This window comes from Sinocyclocheilus grahami, unplaced genomic scaffold, assembly GCF_001515645.1.
Source record: "Sinocyclocheilus grahami isolate Dianchi unplaced genomic scaffold, SAMN03320097.WGS_v1.1 scaffold276.1, whole genome shotgun sequence".
In the NCBI taxonomy this organism is placed as follows: Eukaryota; Metazoa; Chordata; class Actinopteri; order Cypriniformes; family Cyprinidae; genus Sinocyclocheilus; species Sinocyclocheilus grahami.
Genome location: NW_015505455.1, coordinates 1,118,020 through 1,140,626, shown reverse-complemented (window position 1 = coordinate 1,140,626; position 22,607 = coordinate 1,118,020). Strand labels below are relative to the sequence as shown.

The 22,607-nt window shown below is 39.1% G+C and overlaps 1 protein-coding gene across 1 annotated transcript in view; it reads left to right on the top strand.

Moving 5' to 3' along the window:
- LOC107600031 (TBC1 domain family member 22B-like) overlaps positions 1 to 22,607 on the top strand; it is a 75,422-nt gene that overhangs the window by 44,306 nt on the left and 8,509 nt on the right. The window contains exon 7 of the mRNA XM_016291797.1: positions 18,059 to 18,134. Coding sequence (XP_016147283.1) covers positions 18,059 to 18,134 — 76 coding nt within the window. The remainder of the gene's footprint in view (positions 1 to 18,058; positions 18,135 to 22,607) is intronic.

The window sequence follows — 22,607 nt, the reverse complement described above, 5'->3', positions numbered from 1 at the left end:
CATCTTGGCACTACTTTATTTCACTAAAGAATTCCACCTCTAACGAGCTGTAGATAAAATAGCCTAACAAATGAAAATTACCATTATTTTCCATTATTTATCAATTCAGGCATATTTTGAGCTGCAAAACATCCATGACAGCCGTTGTCCATGCTGACAAATAATAATGGCCACTCGACGTGAACTATATAAATAATTTTAATAGCACGGCCATTCAAAACCCGAGGGTCTACCATGTGCATAGTATAGCGATCATTGACTAGGGATGGGCGATATGGGCTTAAAAATATATCACGATACTTTCTGAAGCCCAAGATCCCTGACCTCGGCCTTTATGAAAGACAAGATCTACCGATTGAAGAATTGATAGAAAAAGACATCCCAGATTGTACTTCAAATTTGAGGCCTTTTACTTAGTATTTTAATTAGTGATGTGCTGATCATAGCTGATTCAGAATTCAGATTTTCTTTTCTTTCTTTTTTTCCCCTGTAAAAATTGCATTCCGGGGGTAAAATACAAGTTTTTCGGTGGGGATCTTCAAGTAAAATTCACATTCCAGGGACTAAATATCACGTTATTGGGGACTGAGGAAACCTGAAGACAATAAACATGGATTGCACAAAATATATGGTATCTGTGTTCTTCAAGCAATCTTGGGTATTTTTTATAAGGATAAAGTATATTTATAATGCAATGCTAATCGACATAGCCTTTATCACTGTATATAATGCTATAAAATAGTATGATTTCTGCCTTATTCTGTGATACGAAACCACGCCTGATCACAAAAATAAGTTATTTCAAACACTCGACTATGTTATGAAGTTAATATGGAGAAAAAGCATGTCAATAATAATATCTTTGTTGGACAACAGGTTTGTAAACGACTCATACACATGTAAAACTGTGTCGCACACGTGCTACTGTAGTACATTTACTCAAGGCACAGACCAATTTTTGTCGCACTATACAGCCCTATCCATACCTGTTCCAGATTGTAGAAGGAGCTGCTCAAGTTCACGTCCGTCGTCCTTCACGTCACTCCACACAGTCACACACAGAAATATGTCAACAACTAGACTTTATCGTTATTATCGCGGGAAGAAGAATTCTTATCGTGTGGAGATTTTTTTACCGGAATATCGCAAACGATAAGATATTGCCCATCCCTATCATTGGCTACCATTTTGGACAGGAATTATGTAAACCGATATCGGATACCGGATACCGTGTCTAAAGTGACTGTAAACAGACGGGCCAAAAAAATCGGATATGGACAAAAGATCGGATCTTGCAGTGTAAATGTGGCCTTAGTTTTCATAAAATTCAACCCTTGAGACACAAAAGGCCCACAGTTGAAGAAACACCCAATTACAGTGACGTGTTTAAAGTGCGTATAGACAGAAATGTACTCTCACGCATTGGCTTTAGACGATTGTCTCTTCACACATAAAAAAGCATTTGCATGCAGCGGATCAACCCTCCTCACTGGTATTAGATTGAAATGCTCTCCAGGCCCTCCAAAGCTTTTGTGGTATTTTGTCTCTAATTACTGCTGTAATTTGTGTGTACAAAGCAGATTCTCTTAGGTGCTAATGATTTTTCTCCACCCTTTGTTTTCCTTACACCTTCGCACCATGGCAGCTGATAGCTCTGAACACTTGCTCGCAAGTTGTTAGCGTCAGCAGCGCCATGCTCTCTGCGTGTGCGTGTCGGTGTTTTTGAGTGGTTGTTAACTCGGAGTGTAGTTTTAGTGTGATTTTATAGTCTCAGCCGTGCATAATTGTGTTCGGGTCTCAGGAGAGCGCTTGCATTTAGAAGCGTAGGGTAGAAAAAGTTGTTAATTACAAGTATTGTATTTCCCTGCTGTGTTTGACAATAGAGAGTGATATTGTTGCTTTTGTAATGTATAATTATTTTTCAGATGGCACTTTATGATGTATATTAAGGAATAGGTTTCTGTTTATACGTTTCTGTGGCATATTGATGATAACCACAGATAATAGTTTCTCAGTTTGTAAAAAACACAGATTGCATTTACTGTAATGCATTTCCAAACGTGGCTAGTTAGGTGTTCTTCTGTGCGCAAGTACTCGAGCTGTGAAGTTGTACGATTAGGAGTTTTAGTGGTTTAGGGATTATTGTTCTATTCAGATAAAGTTTTGGTTTTGCAGTTATTCCTGTTATAGTGGTCCTTGTGATTTTAGTGCACTAGTATCATGTTACCAAAATGTTTTATTGATTTTAGTATTGTGGCTGTACTTTCAAAATGTATGTAACCTTTTTTTAATGCTTAACATCCCATATTTACGGTGCCTGTAAAGGTGACATGTTCGGTTTTTATATAGTTTTGTCGTGGCCACGACATGATAACTTGTGGGAACGTGATAATATGTGGTGGCCACGAGATGTTAATTTGAGGGAACGTCATCCTTATGTCGTGGCCTCAAGATGCTATGTTGAGGGAACGACATTTTTCTCGTGGCCACAAGTGTAATGTGTAAACAAACCTGCGTGACCATAGCAACCCAGGGTTATCAAAAATAGATAAAACATTGTTATTAACATTAAACATTTAATTTAATATTTGTATATTATTATTATTTTTATTATTACATTAACTTATTAGGGCTATATTTTTATATGTATTGTTATATATGCTTATTTCCCATTTCAATTTGTGTATCGCTTTACCTAGTTAACGTTTTGTATAATTATGCTTGTATTTGTTAGCCTACCATATATTTTGTAAATAAACGCCTGACAATTATGCCAATAAAGTTTTGACTTTATGATTGTATTTATGTCCATGTGTGATGATAAATGAGCGTGTTGTGTTTTCATTTACAAATGAAACTACGTGAATGATTAATTCCTCAACGTAGCCTACCATATATTTTGTAAATAAACGCCTGACAATTATGCCAATAAAGTTTTGACTTTATGATTGTATTTATGTCCATGTGTGATGATAAATGAGCGTGTTGTGTTTTCATTTACAAATGAAACTACGTGAATGATTAATTCCTCAACGAAACACTATAGTGTTTATAATTATGGTCTATTAATTAGCCGAAATAAAATGAAATGTATGTTAAATTTAAACTGCGTTCCAGCAAAAATTCCAGTCAGCATGATCAAAGCTTTATTGGCATGTCGAGCATTTACAGTAGGCTAATATTTACTAAATTATTATAGAACGTTAAGACATTGGAATAAAGGGAAAAAATGAAAATAAACAAATATAAAAATATAACCGATAATAATAATAATAATCATATACAAATATTACGGGGAAAAGACGATCAGTTAATGGACTTACAAGACTGTAGGATGGATAAACATGTTTTCTTGTAGGCCTGTTTTATATTATGCACTTTATGTAACATTTATTCATGATAAACGTCATTTGAATGCTGACAATCGCACGTAATACAGCCAAGGCCTATATGGTTAATATAATAATATAATAATGTAATAATTTCTTTAATAAATAATATAATTTTCTTAATTCAAAATAAAATATTAATGAATCCATCTCGGATAATACCGGGTTGCTATGGTCACGCCGGATTGTTTACGCATTAAACGTGTGGCCACGAGAAAAATGTGTCGTTCCCTCAACATAAGAAGCCGTGGCCACGAGAAATGGAAGTCGTTCCCTCAACATAGCATCTCGAGGCCACGACATAAGGATGTCATTACCTCGACAAAATGATCTTGTGGCCACGACATATCACATTCCCACGAGTTAATATCACGTTCCCTCAAATTAATATCTCGTAGCCACCACATATTATCACGTTCCTACGAGTTATGTCGTGGCCACGACAAAACTAAGTGAACTGAACATGTCACCTCGACTCGTGCCAAACGGACTTTAAGCCGTGCATCACCTCCAGACTCAATCGAGGCCGGAGAAAAAGGTTCAAAGGGTGGCAGGGCAGCTTTGGTTTCGGAACCCTCCACCTCAGCATCCCTACCCTGCTCCTCCTCACCCAACAACGGCGTGCTCACACTCTCGGTTACTGCAGGCAGCACGAGTACACCTAATTCCCCCAACCTTTGTAAGACAGCACTCCTTATCTCTCTTTTAAGCTGTTGCTTCGTAACTGCAATCCGATAATGGGTTTGATAATACACATTAGATCGTCTTTTCGACATTTATTAAGCTGTTCAACAGATGGCGCTTTAACAAACGTTCCTAAATCAAAGTCGGCCATACTAACTACGATAGTTATAAAAACTAACAGCCTAACCACAGAAACACGAATAACCAGCCACGACCTAAAATCAATGCCAATGAATTACTAGATCCAAGGTCATTCTACCAACCACCCAGCAATAATCAACATACCTGGATATAATAAGAAAAATAGATCCCGGACGAGCCCCCATTAAATGTTACGACCCTTAAAAGGATCTAGGGAATAGAGTGCAACACTTAAATTTGTTTACTACTTCTGGGTAAAAAGGAGAAGCAGAATGAACCAAGGAAACCTTTAGAATGGCATTAATTCATTTATTAACCAGAAACCAGAGCCACAAAGCAGCATGTGTGGGCTATTTACAATGCACAAGGAATAAGAAATAAAAACTAATAAAGAAAAATAAATACGATTTGAATTAGGGGAAAAGGAACTAGAGCGGTGCCAAAACAAAGAAATAAACAAAACCGAACTCCCCAACCTAGCTAAAGAAGAAAAAGAAAACCCCATTAATCTAACTAACAATAAAGGAAAATGTAGAAAAGAAACCGAAATCTTCAGCGTATTCGGCGCCCTAATTAAGCTACACTGAGTACGAAAACCAAAGAAATACAAAGGCTGGCACTCACTCGTTACCTAGTGTATTTAACACTGACACACTACGGGCAGAATGTATGTTGCAACATGCTTACCTGTCCCTTTTCCCCATAAGGAACCGTAAACTCGTTTAAACAGTGGCATAGTAGTAGCAGTGTTAGTTTACACAAACGGAGAGAAAACAATCACCAAGAGCACATAGATCGAAAAACACAACTCTAACCAAAAACAACCAACCCAAAACCCACAATGATGCCAGAGCACTCCAGAAGGATTTTAAAACCAGCAGGGAGGCGCCGGATTGGTCCATGAAGGAAGACGCCCTAATGATGGTTGACAAGTATATCGTCCAATCAGCAAGGACCTGTGAGTGAAAGACAGGGAGCAATAGACAGCAGGGCTGCAAAGAGAGAATGAAAACAGAAAAAAAAAAACATGCAGCACTCACAGAACGTAACAGGGTCATGACGTTTTTTTTGTTGTCGGTTTTTTTTTTGTTATTATTTTATTATGTTCCCTGAGGTGTAATTATAATATTACTAAAGTTTTTTTGGATGAAAAACATTCAAAGTTGAGTGATTTATGACCTTTTCCCACCCTGTTTCTCATCCTCTGACTGAAACAGGGATTGGTCCATGAAGGAAGACGCCCTAATGATGGTTGACAAGTATATCGTCCAATCAGCAAGGACCTGTGAGTGAAAGACAGGGAGCAATAGACAGCAGGGCTGCAAAGAGAGAATGAAAACAGAAAAAAAAAACATGCAGCACTCACAGAACGTAACAGGGTCATGATGTTTTTTTTGTTGTCGGTTTTTTTTTGTTATTATTTTATTATGTTCCCTGAGGTGTAATTATAATATTACTAAAGTTTTTTTGGATGAAAAACATTCAAAGTTGAGTGATTTATGACCTTTTCCCACCCTGTTTCTCATCCTCTGACTGAAACAGTCGGTTTTGGGGTGCTTTCCCTTTAAGAGGTCAGTGTAACCGCCCACTTTTATGATTGGCTAACATCATCAGGCACGGCCTGATCTTTGAGCAAAAGCTAGCATCATACTGTCATTTGTTCTCAAAACAGTCAACGGTGAAATGTACTGAACACATGCGTAAATTAGCAGTGACGTGACGTTCGCTTAAAATAAACTGAATCCATTTTTCTCTGACATCGGGATCCTGCGGCAGTGTATACAAACTTGTTGTTTTTCCACAGCCAGGAACGGCAGATCGTCTGGCATCGCAATCTTATTTTAAACAACTACTCCTTCAGACCCACTCGCTGCACATCGATTGAACATCTGTGGGCGTGACAACGATGCGATGATGCAAAAATAGGCGTAGTTGTCTTGCTCTGGAGGCGGACATATGCAAATGACTGCTCCCCCATGACGTCACCTTGCACCTCGGATCCAAACAAGCCATTTTCTGAGGGTTATTACGTTTTTACTGTCATTTGTTCTCAAAACAGTCAACGGTGAAATGTACTGAACACATGCGTAAATTAGCAGTGACGTGACGTTCGCTTAAAATAAACTGAATCCATTTTTCTCTGACATCGGGATCCTGCGGCAGTGTATACAAACTTGTTGTTTTTCCACAGCCAGGAACGGCAGATCGTCTGGCATCGCAATCTTATTTTAAACAACTACTCCTTCAGACCCACTCGCTGCACATCGATTGAACATCTGTGGGCGTGACAACGATGCGATGATGCAAAAATAGGCGTAGTTGTCTTGCTCTGGAGGCGGACATATGCAAATGACTGCTCCCCCATGACGTCACCTTGCACCTCGGATCCAAACAAGCCGTTTTCTGAGGGTTATTACGTTTTATTGATGATGAGGACATTTTAAGTCATGAAACTTACAGGATGTATTAAACATATAAAGACCTCTTCTGTGTCAAACGATCAAGGGTAATTTGGTTTCTCATGACATGGCCCCTTTAAATTAAATTATTACATTATTACATTTATATCTATAATTATAGAAACAATAATAAGTATGTATTTAAAAAAAGTAGACTTCCATTGTAAGTGCATAAACGTGTTTGGGTTTTTCAAACACATTTAAGCGGGGAATATTTAATTTAATTTAAACTTACATTGAACTCGTATCATTCTTTAAAAAAATAAAGAGTCATAAACAGGATATGAAAAACAATGCTCGTTTGTTCAACAGAAAGTACCAGAGATCATATTCAAACGTACATTTAAGTCAAAAAGAGGATAGTGTGCATATTTGGGAGCAGTGATGGGGGTAACGCATTGCAAGTCACGCGAGTTATGTAATCAGATTACTTTTTTCAAGTAACTAGTAAAGTAACGCATTACTTTTTTAATTTACAAGAAAATATCGGAGTTATTTTTTCAAAAAAGTAATGCCAGTTACTTTGTTTTCCCATTTATTGACTGACAAGTCTCCTGTCCACATGTTGGGAGAAATCGGAAGTGCAGAGGGGTTGTGTGCGCTGTGTGAACATGATGTTACTGTAGTTCTAGACTGAATGTGAACGTGCATGAATTCATCCCACTCACAAAAAAACAGATTTAGTATTCATCAAAACGAATTAAAACAGTGAAATGCAAACTCAGAATATGACGCAAACCTGCAATAATTAAATATGTTAAATAACACAAATGTATCTAATCCCATTTTATTAACCAATGGCTTTGCTGCTGACCTTTGATGATCCAATTCAACCATCCTAATAAGGAAAAATGACTTTAGATAAACAAACAATTGTGCTTCATTGTTTTTTTTTATTGCTGAAGAGTGTTGAACCTTCTCCTGCGTTCTACTGTACAGACGTGAATTTACTTTTCCTTCAGCTTGAGGTTTATTCATTACACTTTTTGGTGTGAAAGGGCTTTTACATTTGCTATAAATATAACTTCTTATATTATAAAGTAACTTTACGTTACTTTTTTTAGGGAGTAACGCAATATTGTAATGCATTACTTTTAAAAGTAACTTTCCCCAACGCTGTTTGGGAGGGATTTTGTGATCATGCAGCTATGAGCCAGCGGTTGTCCTCCGCTGCAGTCTGTTCACTTTAAAGTCAAACTAAATGCTTGCTTGAAGGGTTATGACTTATTAATAGGAAGACCTTAAGCCCCTGGAAAAATGGCTGCGTTGTTTGTGCCTTGCTAGCTCAGCTGGTTGCTGTGTGTACACGTGTGGATCCATTAGGAGCAAATCCATCTGTATTCTCAGCCCTGAAGAGGGGAAATGAGAAATGGGTGTTAAAGCAGGCAGCTCACTGCAGAAGCCATTATCTGTGATGTCCAACCCTCAGGCCAGAACACCACAAAGCAGCTTCTGCCTCAGGAATGTGGGAGTTTGTCTCTATTCGTCTCGTATTGCAAATCAACACGGTCATCCTGAAGGACCACTGCAGCCTGCATTTCTTCTCAAAACGATTCTCTCATCCAAAGCAAACCACAGCATTTATTGGCCTAGCTGTATTAGCTTAAATTTGCAACCGTAATTTTAAAAAATGAGGTTGCCATTGGCGAGTGCCAGGAAAATGCTATATATCATCAAAAAGATTAGTTTCACAAACTTAGTGATTTGAATCAGACTTGCTCAGTCGGTGAATTGTTGTTACTGAGTTTTCAAGCCTCACTAAACCACAAAACGTTTTTGATTTGAAGCAGGAACCATTACTCCTTTATTATTGGTCAAAATATTATTGATATATTATTTAGTGCAATCAGGTTTTGTTGTAGGTGTAATTGTTTTGAATGAGAGTGTAATTGTGTAGTGATTTCAAAGGAATGCTAGAATCTGACTGGATATGATGTATTCTAATCCAAACTATTAGTTGGAGGTGAGAATGACCAGTATTTCATTTTATTTTTTTATTGATTATTAATTTATTTACTCATTTATTTTCATTAACTACCCAAGCAACACTGTTAATTATTATAGTGCTGCCTTTTTAATAATTTTTTTTTGGAAACCATTTTTTTTCTTGAGGATTCTTTGTTCAAAAGAACAGCATTTATTTGAAAAACCTGCTGTAACCCAAATGATTCTTGCACATAATCTCTCAATCTGTCTCTCTCTAGGATTTTTGTGTAGCAAGCAGAGCAATTCAGAATATCAGCACTTTTTGCTGCTTGTCATTCAAGTCAACGGGCCAGAACTTAAAGTTCATTAGCCTACTGTTTTGTAGTATCTTGGCACATTGATATAGAATTAATATGAAATGCAGTCACAGAGTGCGGCCTTTCATGGCTTATTGCTTTATTGCTTAATACACTATGTCACCAGAACATTTCTGTAATAAATCAATGATCCTCATTTTCTGATCAATATCAAACATGTTATACATATGTGATGTTATATAGTTTATAAATGTTACTATTTTTGAAATCACAATACTCTGTAAATAAATATACTGTGCACATGACATTGTAAATGGTGTGCCTCTTGAGATTGTCTTTTGACTTCTTGGGAGAAGTTAAACAAGTGCAGTAGTCCGTAAATTGTCCCACTCAGTAAGGTTAATACACCACTATTAGACCCCCTACTGGTTCCTCTGTCAGTGGTGGGATAGGAGGGGGTTTAGGGGTGTGAGCCAAAGGACTGCAAACTAATTAAGGTTGTAGAAGTGGAGCCCTTTTAAAATTGTTTATAAACCATTAGGGGGAACACGATCTCCCGGGGATCTGCCGCGCAATTAGAACCAAGGTCGGAGGGACAGCGGAGGGGGAATGGGGCGTGCTCAGAACTGCTGCTGTGAACAGAAAGTGGCATTTACACTGGGGCAAATGCTCGCTTTTATTAATTTCCTAAATAAATAGGTGCCTCACGAGACCCTTTGTCAGTATAATGCAACTTCAGTGATATTAATGAACCTCTTGCTTATTTAGCCTATGTTTTCCCCTCTCAGGCTTTCCCCTTTTTCTCTCCCTCCTCTTTTTTTCTCTATGTATGCCAACTCAGAAGAAAAAGAAATTGAACCATTTGCGACCATTTTGCACCTTGCGGCTCTTGGGGGTTGGTGTCAAATGCAGAAATGGAACTTGTGAAATTGGTTAAAGACGGGAGAAAGAGACTTGTTAATCATTCATTTACTAAAGATATGCAAATGTTGTTGTATTTTGTCCCAGTTTCCATTAGGACCCCCACCCCGTAGGTAACCTATCCATTTTATTATCTCTCTCATCTGTTATTTCCCCCACCCTGGAACGTGCTTAAACAGCCAGGACAAATTAATTGCCAGCAGAGCTTACGGTTTTCTGATAATCAGATAAATATCTGCATGCAATGCTAGAACACACTAAAGCAAATTGGGCCTGAGGCCTTAACAATTTGATTTGGCTAATTGGTCCCCTGCTTTGTCAGAACAGTTTATTGACTGGAAATGCGGAGCTGCAGATTGCGTCAACACATACTCAGACAGTTGCCTGCCAGCCTATTCTTCCATCTCTTACACCGTTAGCATTGATTAATGCTTGATCTTTGACGCTTATGCCAAGTCAAGTTCCAGCCTTCAATGCATGATCTTTGAAGTGTCTACGCTGGATGCCAGAGCTCTTGCCAGAAATGCCTCCTGTGGTTTTTGGTGAATTGTGCGGCAGACCCTAGGGGTTGTCAGAGAATACTGAATGAAGTGGTCCTCTTTCATCCTTATCAGTGGGCACCTCTCAGTGCAAAGGGTTTGAGATGTCTTTCACTCTTGCATGCTGAGACCAGCAATGCTTTAATATGGCAGCCAGACAACTACCAATACCTTCTCAGCTGCGCTCTTGAGACAATCAGACTTGTCACCTCAATCTGTTTTGAGGTTTTTTTTCTCTCTCTCTGCGAAGAACACAGTACTGGACCAGCGTGTAATTTTACTTGTTTTCCCCCTGGGCCGACACGGCCCTGTGCACAGTCAGGCTATTTTCTGAACTATTATTTAAGCAAGAGGGGGCTATTGTCTCATATTTTGGTTCAGCACATGAGGGATAATGTGACTCAGAGCTGATACGGTCACTGCGTGCAAGAGAAGCGCCGTTTTATTCTGTGTGTATCATTGTTGTATGAGGGCTACAGCAGTTATCCTCCTGCCCCCCTGCCAATTATATTCAATCAGCCACTCTTGAGGACGTGACAGCAGGAAAAGCTTGAGTTTTCTGCTTGGCTGCTGCTCTCTTCTGTCCCTCTTTTACTGACAGCCGTATGCCTCAGTCGCAGCTCACTGAGCCCCTCAGTCAGATATCTGATAGTGCAGCCTGTCGCTCATATTCTTCCTGCCACATAACCTCCCCAATTAACTCTTCTCTAAGCATACATATGCGAAAGTACTAAATCCATTAACCAAATCTTTAGAAGGCAAATCCATCAGCCCCTGGCCACAGTAACAGGAGTATGATACACATTGTCTCCAATGTCTTTTCTTGTCTATCAAGATAATGTAAAGGCTATGCCATAGAATGAATTGAAGGGAGACAACAGATGTTAAGCAACCAAACATGATAATTCTGTCAATCATTTACCAATCATCCCATCTGCAAAAGCACTTAAATCTTATCTGCATTCCTTTTCAGCATAAGAAAGTGCCTTGGTGCACTGCACCAGACATCATTAATGCCAAAAATTACATTGCTTTTCGAGTCTCATAACTGAAAATGTCTTGTACAAATTCAAATGTGTTTAATGGAGAATGTGAGTTTTAGAGTAATTGTATGTCTTCAGAATATTTTGAATGTAGCACATGGGACACAGTCTACTTTTATGGTGTCGTTTTTATCTATTTTAGAGTGACTGTTGTGGTGAATAGTCTTCCGCTGTGACTGACAAAGAAAAAGACTGGTGGATTTCAAAGCGTGAACTAGGGAAGCAGTTGAATGCAGACATTGAAAGGTTCAGAAGATAAGCTCATGATCCTGGATGTTCGTACTCTGCATTGGTGGGTTATTTCTGATCCAGCTTCACCTGGAAGAGCACAAGTGATTGAGAGAGGAAAAGAGGGCTGCTTAGACTAATGGAAAGGCATCAGCAGCCAAAGAGAGAGAGTGTAAAAGCCCTCTCCTCTCCATGAATATCACAAAGCTGAGCTCATATTATGTGCAATGTTTATCATGGGTCGTCATCACAGCTCCAGATCCTTTCAGCAGGCTTGTTGTTTGCATCAAGCGGATCTTTCCGCAAGTTTTTATCAAAGGGCTGGCCTTCATCTCTTCAGAGTACAGTTGTTATCTCAATTATTTACAAAAAAGTCACCACCTTCTTCTGTTGATCCCGGATCACCTTTTTGTTCAATCTTTTTCACTCAGTGGAGAAATCAGTCCCTTTGTAGGTAGTTTCAAAGGGAGATTAGTAATCTACTGAAGGTGAGTGATGGACATTTTGAAAAGAATAACATCATCCAAAAAAAAAGCTTCAGCTGTGAAGCACCAGTCACTTTACCAAATCATACATGAATTAAGCAAAAAAGGATGCCACAAAGCTTCAACTTGTTCTCCAGCCAAAGCTTTGAACAAATTTCTGGAAAAGAGGATGCTTTCTAAAGAGCATCAAGCCGGAAATTTAGCACCTGCTTATCATCAGACCTCTTCCTGTCACAGCATGTTATAGAGGTACAAGTCAAACTCTTCCTATTTCTCCTTTTCAAGATTATAGAATCGTCCCAGCTCGGTTCAGAGCTAGTTAATTGTATTGCTGTGGATACCGGATTGTTTACAGCTCCCAGGGTCCAGTGTGTAAGAGCACCTGCACTTCATTAAAGCACGGGTGCTTTAATAATGTAGATGTAATTACGGAGGTCTCTGGGCAGGCTTAATGCATGCTTAATACTGACCCACTCTTCCTGCCTCAGAGGTAATTGCATTGCATCCATTTGTCGCCAGAACATGACGTACAAGGTGCGAGAGTAAGAGGCATTTAACTTGTTTAGCTCTTGCTATCCAGTGGATTTCTTATCAGAAGTCGTCTCCAGGGCAATCTCACAGAGTTAAAGCAATGAAGAAACAACAGAATTAAACTGGGGGTCTCTTTACGCCCTACATCCAATTGGAGTGCTGTTGGAGTCAGTTTTGATTGTTAGCATACACTAGGAAGGAGCCATATCCAAGAGTGGTGTTACTGGGCTTCTTTTTCTGCAGGGTCATGCAGGGGAGTTCTGCAAACACCAACATTTAATTACCAGTACCACTCCTCATGTATATAAAGGCCTGGGTATTCTTCACTTTCTGCGTTCCATTCCGTTCCGTCTTGCACAGCCACGTCCGCACAGCTTTCAAAGTATACTCAACCACGAATGATCGTGGATGGACGAGCTTGACACATGAGCAGTACCACCTACTTGATTCGTTCTGTGTCAACTGCGCGGTCACAAAAATTGGGCTGCACGCAGACATTGTGCAGACACTTCTGATGACGAAAATGTCATCACTAGGACAGTGCATGGACCATCGCAGAACGCGGGCGGTTGAAGTATACTTTAGGCTTTAAACATCAAACATGGAATTAGGGATACCATGACGTCCTCATCTTCCACAAGGAAACCCTTAAAAGTCTAGTGAATCATCATGAAACTTATGAAAATACAGTGTTCAGTCGAGCTACAGGACCTGTCCTTTAGTGACGTGATGTGGTGTGATGCTTCCTGTCCAGTGTGCAACTTTGCTTTGGATGATGAACAGATCAAAATTTAAGTTATTCTTCATTGGTAATTTTCCATTTTGCTTGTTGAACCTTCCAGAGAAATGTCTCTTGGACATGACATTGTCAACAGTTTATGTGCATTGTATAGTAGTAGAGAAACAAAATTAAACTGATAGTGTCGGGTTTGGCTCAGTATCCCAATGGAGTGTTGTTTCTGAGTCAGTTTTGACTGTTAGCATGCACTTAGCACTTGGTAGGTATGCACGAGTTGGAGTCAAGTCTTTGCCCACGAGATGCCCTTGTAATATGTTCTCAGATCTGACCTGATTGTGACTGCATCACGAATCGTGACTCTCACCCCTTTCCCCACAGCACGGCCGCTTTGCCCTAACTCTCAGAGACTCCTGCAGAGATAGATTAGCCCGGCTAGTGCGTTAATGTTCGCTGAGCCACAAGCATCCTCCAGGGTCAGTGCTCCAGCTGAAGATTAGGTGTAGACCTGTGAAAGTAGGCCAAGCATGGACTCGGCTACCGACACCCCATCTGTTTCAGTGCCGCCTCATTGTGCTGCCGTTTTAAAGTCCTGTTTCGAGGTCACTGCAAAGAGGAGGCGGCTGGTTTTAATGGTCGGGATCCAGCTATTCATGTATTCATCTAAGGCACCTCTGGAGTGTCGAGGCTGCACATCTGAGCTTGAAGGACAGCTGGAATTGTTTATCGGTTAATGACTTCTCTCCCCTCGCGGGTGTTTGCCGCCTCAGCTGCTCCCCGGCTACATTGAAGCATCCTGGCTCTCTGAAGTCTCATCAAAGATAGACCCATAGACCTACTTACATAGTGCAGAATGTCTGTCTGTCCACCTTTGCAAGTTGAAGACTGATTACAAAAATACATCTCTTTGTTCAGTCCAGGGTATTTGCACTTGTTGGGGTTGCCAAGGTACAGAGGACCATGATATTTGGCAAGCAATTAGGTGATTGTACAAAGTGTATAATTAAGTCTCCTGCCATCATTACCTCATGACAAATTTCAGATCCCTCAAAGAGCCACTTAGTGGTTGATCCAGTGAAAGTTGATTGGAATATAAAGCCATTGAGATAATACTGATATCAGTACAATGTGATGCAAAGGAAAAGGCTAGCTAGCCATTTGAATATAGTCCCTATACAATTACGGATGTCTTTTGTCACTAAATGTACTTAAGCTTCAAGAGTTCGTATGAAGGTGTCCCCATTAAGCGTGATATAACGGTCTGTCCTACACACATTTATATGACCTTCCAAGTTACGAATTTGCTCTTTCATATGCTGCATCTTCTCCTCACAATGTTTGGTTTAGGGAGGTGTTTTCACAGCAGATATCTTTGGACATATTTATGGCTGAATGTCCCTCTTCCGTGCAATGCATACATGCAGACTCCATCTGCTGTTTTCTTTGTATTGCATACCTTCTTCACATCAGCAGTTTTATGGCTGTGAATGATGGGTCTTCAGCTTCTTTTGGTTATATCCATGCCTGACAATCTCAGCATAGCAAACCACCCAATTTATCATCCCTAACCCACTGCTTGTTTTATGCTGGCTCTCGACAGCTGAACCTGTGCTCTGTTTCTATGGGCAGTATAGCTAGGCTAAGTTTCCTCCAGCAGGAGCGCAGAGGGAATCCCACTGAGGCTTGGGGAGTGATGGAGGTGGGTGGGGGCCTCTTAAGTAGCTGTCTGGTCAAGAATGGTCTTTTAATGTAGGCTGAAATGAATGTGTTAATTAAGCTGCACTGTGGGCCACAGGACCTTGATGAATATTATCACTTAATTATAAGATCACTATTCCCAGCACGCATTTGAGCTCTGCTAGCACACAATGTCTTTCCCAGTGTGGATGGGCGGTGGTGCATGTTCTTTTGCATACATATGCATATGTATGGGGTGTGTTCAATGTGTGTGCTAGTTCCAAGAAATTGTCTAACCATTACTTTTACCAAGTAATTGTTGCAATAGAAATAACAACTTTACACCAAAGAACTGTAGCTCATTAGACAAAAAATAACTTTGCAGTAACAATGATATAACTTTTGAATTCATATGTAACCTTTTTAAAACAATGAGTAAAACTGCTGCAGTATGAAGATTTATAAAGACTAACTGTCATAAATATCTAATAATTATTACTCATTAATAGTTTACACCAGTTATTTTACATGATTTTATGCCGATTGTGTTGGGGTTTATGGCAAGGTTACTCATTACACATTTATGAAATTGGTGTAAACGTAAATATCATTGTAATAATCTTGCACTTGTAACAAGTTTTATTGTAAACTTAAACTCATAATAACATTATCATAAACAACTCCTAATAAGTAACAGTGCTTTAAACTTGTGATCCAGTAACAATGGAATGAAGTAAATCCAAAACATGTAAAGCAAGTGTTGTCACAAAGCAGACTCCGATTTAAAGGTGATCTGTTATGCAAAAATCTCTTTTATAAGGTGTTTGAACACAGTTGTGTGGCTGCAGTGTGTGAAAACAACCAGCCTATAATGGTAAAACTCCACCCACTATTTTTTTTATAATCCCAATAAATCATAAACCGTCTCTCCAAATGAGCGGTTCCAGATTTCTCCCTACTTCATCGTAGGGAAAAAGTCCTGGCCATTTGTGACGCTCTCTGCCCTATTAGCATAGACACAGCCCTGAGTGAGAAGCAGCAGTCCGCCAATACTGTCTTCTTGCTGTAGCTGCTGGAGATACAATGTCAGCACCAAAGAGGCATTAAAAGTGTTGTGTGTTGGGATTTATCAACGAACATAGGAGTCTCCATAGACTCCCTCCACCTGAGCCGCTGAGGACACAGTGGTTAAATTTCATTTTCGAAGGAAATGTCCTGGAAAACACAAACAAACTGAAAAGTCCTACATGTTTGTGCTAATCATTTTACACCTGACTGTGTGATAACAGATTGATCGTAAATAGGAATGTGGTAGTTAAAATAATCACAAGTGGGACACAAGTGGGAGTGGTCCACACGAAGCCAGAGCTTTCCCTATCCGATCTTTTTTTCTCTCCTCTTCCTAAGAAATATCTGCGTCCACGCGAAACTGACACAAAACACTGTAGTATACATGCCAGACCAGCATGTGGCGCTGTAATTCTGCCACAGAGATACACTAAAACGTAGAATAAGACTTGGACTATGCTCATAAACCTTGCATGCGGTATACAAACGAACATGGAACAAAACATTAATTAATCTGTTAATGTTAGATAATAAAAAAAGACAATCGTTCAGTGTTTGTTAATTTTTTTTGTTGCTGTTACATGACGTAGCAAGATACACTAAAACGTAGAATAAGACTTGGACTATGCTCATAAACCTTGCATGCGGTATACAAACGAACATGGAACAATACATTAATTAATCTATTAATGTTAGTTAATAAAAAAGACAATCGTTCAGTGTTTGTTAATTTTTTTTGTTGCTGTTACGTGACGTAGCGGTGTCTGACTTGGGGCGAGACGTGGGCTGATGACGTCATAGTTTCAGAAAATATACGGATTCGCTGTCCACATGAAAACGCATGGGTGGCGTTTTCAGATTTATCCACTCTGGGACCTGGTTTAAAAAAAATATTGGTTTCACTCTCCCAAAATGCAGGATCCATCTGGACGAAACGCCTATATGATACAAAATGTATGCGTATACAGCTAAACGCGTCTCCGCGTGGACGGGGCCTTAGAGTTAGTAAAGTTAGGCACCATGAGACCAGCTATGTCATTTTTATTGTGCCGTGCTCCCCATCTGTGTAATTCATAAATGCGCATTTATTATGCATATTACAATCAGATGACTGACTTTTGAACAGAGTATGATTTCTGTAAAGATAACAGGCTTGTACTAATAGTGGTATGTTTATTTGCAAAGGCCAGCATTGGTATGCCGGAGCATGAGATCTTGAAGCTCTGCCCTCTTCTGAAAAGGGAGATGGGAGCACCAGCTCATTTGCATTTAAAGGGACAAACACAAAAATGGCGCGTTTTGGCTCATACCCTAAAAGTGGCAATTTCAACAAGCTATAAATATTACCTGTGGGGTATTTTGAGCTAAAACTTCACATACACACTCTGGGGTCATCAGAGACTTATTTTACATTTTGTAAAAAGGGGCATAATAAAGTCCCTTTAAAGGCATTTAGGAAGAATTAACTAACTAATTAATTAAAAAAAAAAAAATTTTAACATTTTTTTAAATTTTTTCCCCACAGTTTATATTTAGCAAATTTGTGTTTATGTTGTGTATTTTATTGGGCAAATATGTGTACAGTTTTAAGTTTCTCATCTCTCTCTCTCTTTCTCAATTTCAACAAGCTATAAATATTACCTGTGGGGTATTTTGAGCTAAAACTTCACATACACACTCTGGGGTCATCAGAGACTTATTTTACATTTTGTAAAAAGGGGCATAATAAAGTCCCTTTAAAGGCATTTAGGAAGAATTAACTAATTAATTAAAAAAAAAAAAAAAATTTAAACATTTTTTTACATTTTTTCCCCACAGTTTATATTTAGCAAATTTGTGTTTATGTTGTGTATTTTATTGGGCAAATATGTGTACAGTTTTAAGTTTCTCATCTCTCTCTCTCTTTCCTTCAAGGACAACTACACCTTTGCCCAGCCTGGGATCCAGAGGAAAGTGAAGGCACTGGAGGAGCTGGTCAGCCGAATTGATGGTGCGTACCCTTGGTGAAGCACACCCTACTTAGATCTGCACTCTCCTTTTTTCTGCCTGTGTCCTCTCTCTCTTTCTCTTTATCTCTCTCTGTCTCTGACTAACCCATACCCCCCAGCCCCCTTCAGCTCCAGTGTCAGCCCCAATCAGTGCACCAGTGCTTTGGCCTTTAGTGGAGAGCGCTCGCTGCTCTGGCCAGGAAAGCAAAAGGCACTGGAGCATAAGCCTCTCTCATTACTTTCTATTAGGTGACCGTAATCAGTATTCAATGCCCATTTCTCTGAGACAGGAAGCCCTCTCCTCTCCTCCCGCACGAGGCCTCTATCTCCTCAGCCTGCATTAGACCCAATGATTGCTTTAATTTCTGAGAGAAAGACTGCAGTCAGAGCGTATTGTTGATGGTTTTTGCCCCACTCACTTTGTGTCTAGGTGGGGAATAGAGAGAGACTGTGTGTGTTTCATTCTCATCAGTTTTTACGCTATATATAGAGCTGCTTGATCTTTCCTCCACTTCTGTTTTGATTGCCTGCTCGATTCTATACATTTGTTCCAGCAAAAGCTTTTTTGTCTCTTCCAGTTTGATTATTCAGTTATATACGAGACCTGTCAGAGGAAAATAAGGTTGAAAAGAGGCTGATCACAACATAATTTCTGCTTTTCCACTAAATAAATCTATTTTCTGAGCACGAAGACAGCTACCTTTAGGCTGATGTGCTTTACCCACATCTGTCTCCACAGACAAAAAACAAGACGTACTCACCTGAAACCCGCTAAAACTAGATGTTCCTCTAGTTTGCATCAGTCTAGTGCTTTTGAATTGAGTAGTGTGATATATTTTACAGAGACAAGCACGCTAACATTGGTTTAATGAGCCTGGTGAGTGAGCATTATCAGTGGAAGTCTTTATACTCAGGCTTGTTCTTGAGTAACCTTCACATTGTCAGGCTCCAGAGCTTTTCGCCTGTCACATTTATTGTGTTTATCCTCTCTTGATTACAGATAATGTCTTCTATTAGACATTCAAATGGGGTTTGGAAGTGGTTTGCAAAGAAACCAATGAAAGGGAACAATTGATATTTGAGATTCATTCATACAACACTTGCTTTTTTTAATTTTTTTTTATTCTTCACCAGTTTTCAGCTAAACAATAACTTAAGCTTTGTGAGTAATTATGAAGTTTACGGTTAATGATCATGTTGGATATGTGTGTACTGTAACTGTTTCTTGCTCGGTAGTTGCTATTTTAATGTTATTATTGGAGGTATGGCCTACCATTTAGCAAATATTCTCCAGTTATGTAATACCACACATCTTAATAATATGTTCAGAAATTTGCTAAAATCATTAAATTAACAGTGTTATTTTACATTATGTACCAAGAATTATGAAATTTATCATTGTGATTCCTCAATTTCCAAAATACCTGCCCTAATGGTTGTGTAGAAAATAAATTGGCTTGTTGTTTTATTGGTTGGTCACATGGTTATCCGTCCAGCATAAGGAACAGTGTGCAATAAATTGTATGAGGTATTCACAAATGTATTGATTGTAAGGACTAGGGCTGCACGATAAATCGCATGTAATATTTAATATTAAAATATTACATGTGATATTATTATATTAATATTATTTTAGCTGCGCAAAACCACATTCATATTTGCACGATTTTTTGCGCAGCTCGTCAGTGAACAACGGCTCTGTGAAGTTAATGCTGCTCAATGTGAAAGCCCGCAGGTGTTGGAGATTTACCGCTGATTACAGAACCGGCTTTCTGACAAGATGCGCGTTAAATATCGCATGCGATTTATCGTGCAGCCCTAGTAAGGACTTTCACACCATGTCCTAACAAAATGCAATGCAATAAGATTTCAACGACAAGCAATTTGACAGACAATTTGACTATGGTGTGACAGCTATAAGACACAACAAAATCAATCTCAATCCATCCCATACATTCTTTGTCATGAAATCCAATTGTTCGTTTACACCAATAAATTCACAGTTTGAACATTCGTGTAGTGATCAGGGTACAAGGCGCCGCAGACGCTTGACGCTCCAACACCTTTGTTCACGGGACATGTTCGTTCTGCCTCCGTTGCCATATGGCTCCTCTCAGTCAGGGTACAGCTAGGGCATGTTTGTCAGGGCCCACAGCGGCCTACTGACATGACAGGCATTCCCTGCTGGAAGCTGCTCCTGAACATCAACAAGAGAGGCCAAAGGTTGTCTGACCTCGCAGCTGTGAGCTGTCCATCCCATCTCGCTTACATCGGCATTACATCGGCCAGATGTTCAGATACAGATGCACTGCTCAAGGTGCTGAGGTCACGCTTACACAACACCTGCTTTTTTTTTGGTATGGAAGCAGTGCCTTTGAGAGCCACTGGTGTGAATAATGCCAGTAATAAATGCACAGAGGAAAAGAGAAAGAATTGCGTCAAATACCTGTTCCACGTTTGGAAACGCATCAAAAAGTCATGTGACAAATTGAACTGAACCGTTCTTTCAGAGAAAATGAAGTCAAAGTGGCTTACCTAGTGGCTACAAAAGTGACTATTTAGATTCTCTTGAAAGAGTTGTTCTATTTGTAAGTTTTGTTTGTAATATTCACTACGCCCCTGATTTGCCCCAAAGAAGACCCATATTTAGTTTCTATTTAGATAGAAACTAAATATGGACTAAATCCAGAAGAACTGTGGCAACATCTCCAAGATGCTTCGATAAACTTACCTGCAAAGCTACAGTACTGTGAAAAGTTTTAGGCACTTGTGTAGAAATGCTGTGAAATGAGGATGCTTTCAAAAATAATGTCAAAAATAGATTGTATTTGTCAATTAACTTCTATTAACGTTTGGAAATGTAAACTGATATATTCTACTGGCACACTACAGCAAAAGAAAGAAATAAGTGACTTAAAACCATTTTTGTTGGTGAAAATACTAGTGGCCTAAGACTTTTGCACAGTAGCATGTGTGTGTTATTCACTCTCCCCACCTACAATTCCTGCCGGTACTGAGACTCGAACCTGCAACCTTCGGGTTACAAGTCTCTAACCATTAGGCCACAACTTAAAATAATAAAAGATCCAAAGTCATAAGACTTTGCTATTTTCGCTTTTTTTCCCCCTCTGTGAATAAAGTTAGGGCCAACAGTAAGTTTGTGTGGTGATTGTTCATGCAAAGCCCAAAGTCACAATGCTAGCTTGTTGTGGTTGGTTGCCAGGGCATTTCTAGGTTGTTACTTACTGACCCACGGCGAAAGTGCCCACCGCCAAGTCTATGATATTCTCGATATGGGTCCCGTAAAAGTTAATACGCATATTCAGTGGAAACAGTATTGCTCTACTTAGCAAAACATCGCTAAATCATATCTGGATGACTTTCCAGCTTCATTGTTTATGAATGAACTTTTCATGAACTAGCATTATAAATACTTAAGAAAATGTTTGAGAATGAGAAAATGTTGCTCTGCTCACAGACTGTGAAAAGTGAAAGTGGCTTTCTGTAAAAGTGCTGTAGAGTTTGACTGAAATAACATATAATGGCTAATGATACTGGTACATGCACACATATATAATTTGAAATGTCAGCGCTATAGATAGACCTTCGGTTTTATTGTCATGGAAACTTCTCTCATGGACTTTGCACTGGGCCTTGCTGTCAGGTAATCTAAATGCAAGGAAACCATTCCTTTCCACTGAGAACAACTCTGCAGACTTAAATAAAGACCTGACATTATAACACATATAATATAAATATATGTCTAATGTGAGTCTGTGAGGTCTTTTTATGTCCTTTGGCTGCATCTAGTGAATGCAGATGTGCTTTCATGCGTAACCCCATGCATTTTGTCATGCTACATTTATGTCAAGCCTTTGCCTGTAGTGCAATGTTGAATTTTACTATGAAGACCTCTTTATGTCTCGCTGTATTTCGCACTTGGTTCACTGTCTTCTTGCTCTCAGTCTGTGAAGTCATTGTGACAGATCAAGCTTTCAAACAGCTACATTGATTTCTTTTACATTTCCGTCACCAGCAGGTCCTAAGCGGCCTGCCAATTTCTTCACCGTAGAGTGATCCTAGGTTTTAATTATCTGCCTGCTTTTCAAAAGAGCCACAAGCTTTTTTTATTGGATTTTCACACAATAACCACCATCAAGATATGGCCATTTCCACTTTCTGTTCTCATAATTACATGCTGTGGTGAAACACCTCAGCCTCTTTCTTTGTTTTTATTTATTTTTTCAACCAATGCTCTTACTGTAGTGATTATGTAGTGATATAATTGTTAAAGATTAATTAACTTTCAAATTGAAGTAAATTTATTTACTTATTTTGTTTTATTAATTTGATATTTGTTTTATTTTGTATTTAATTTATATAAATATAATTTATATATAATATAATTTCATTATATAGTCAGTACTTTGTGACTGATGACTATCTAATGGCAACAAACTGTAATGTCTACCTAT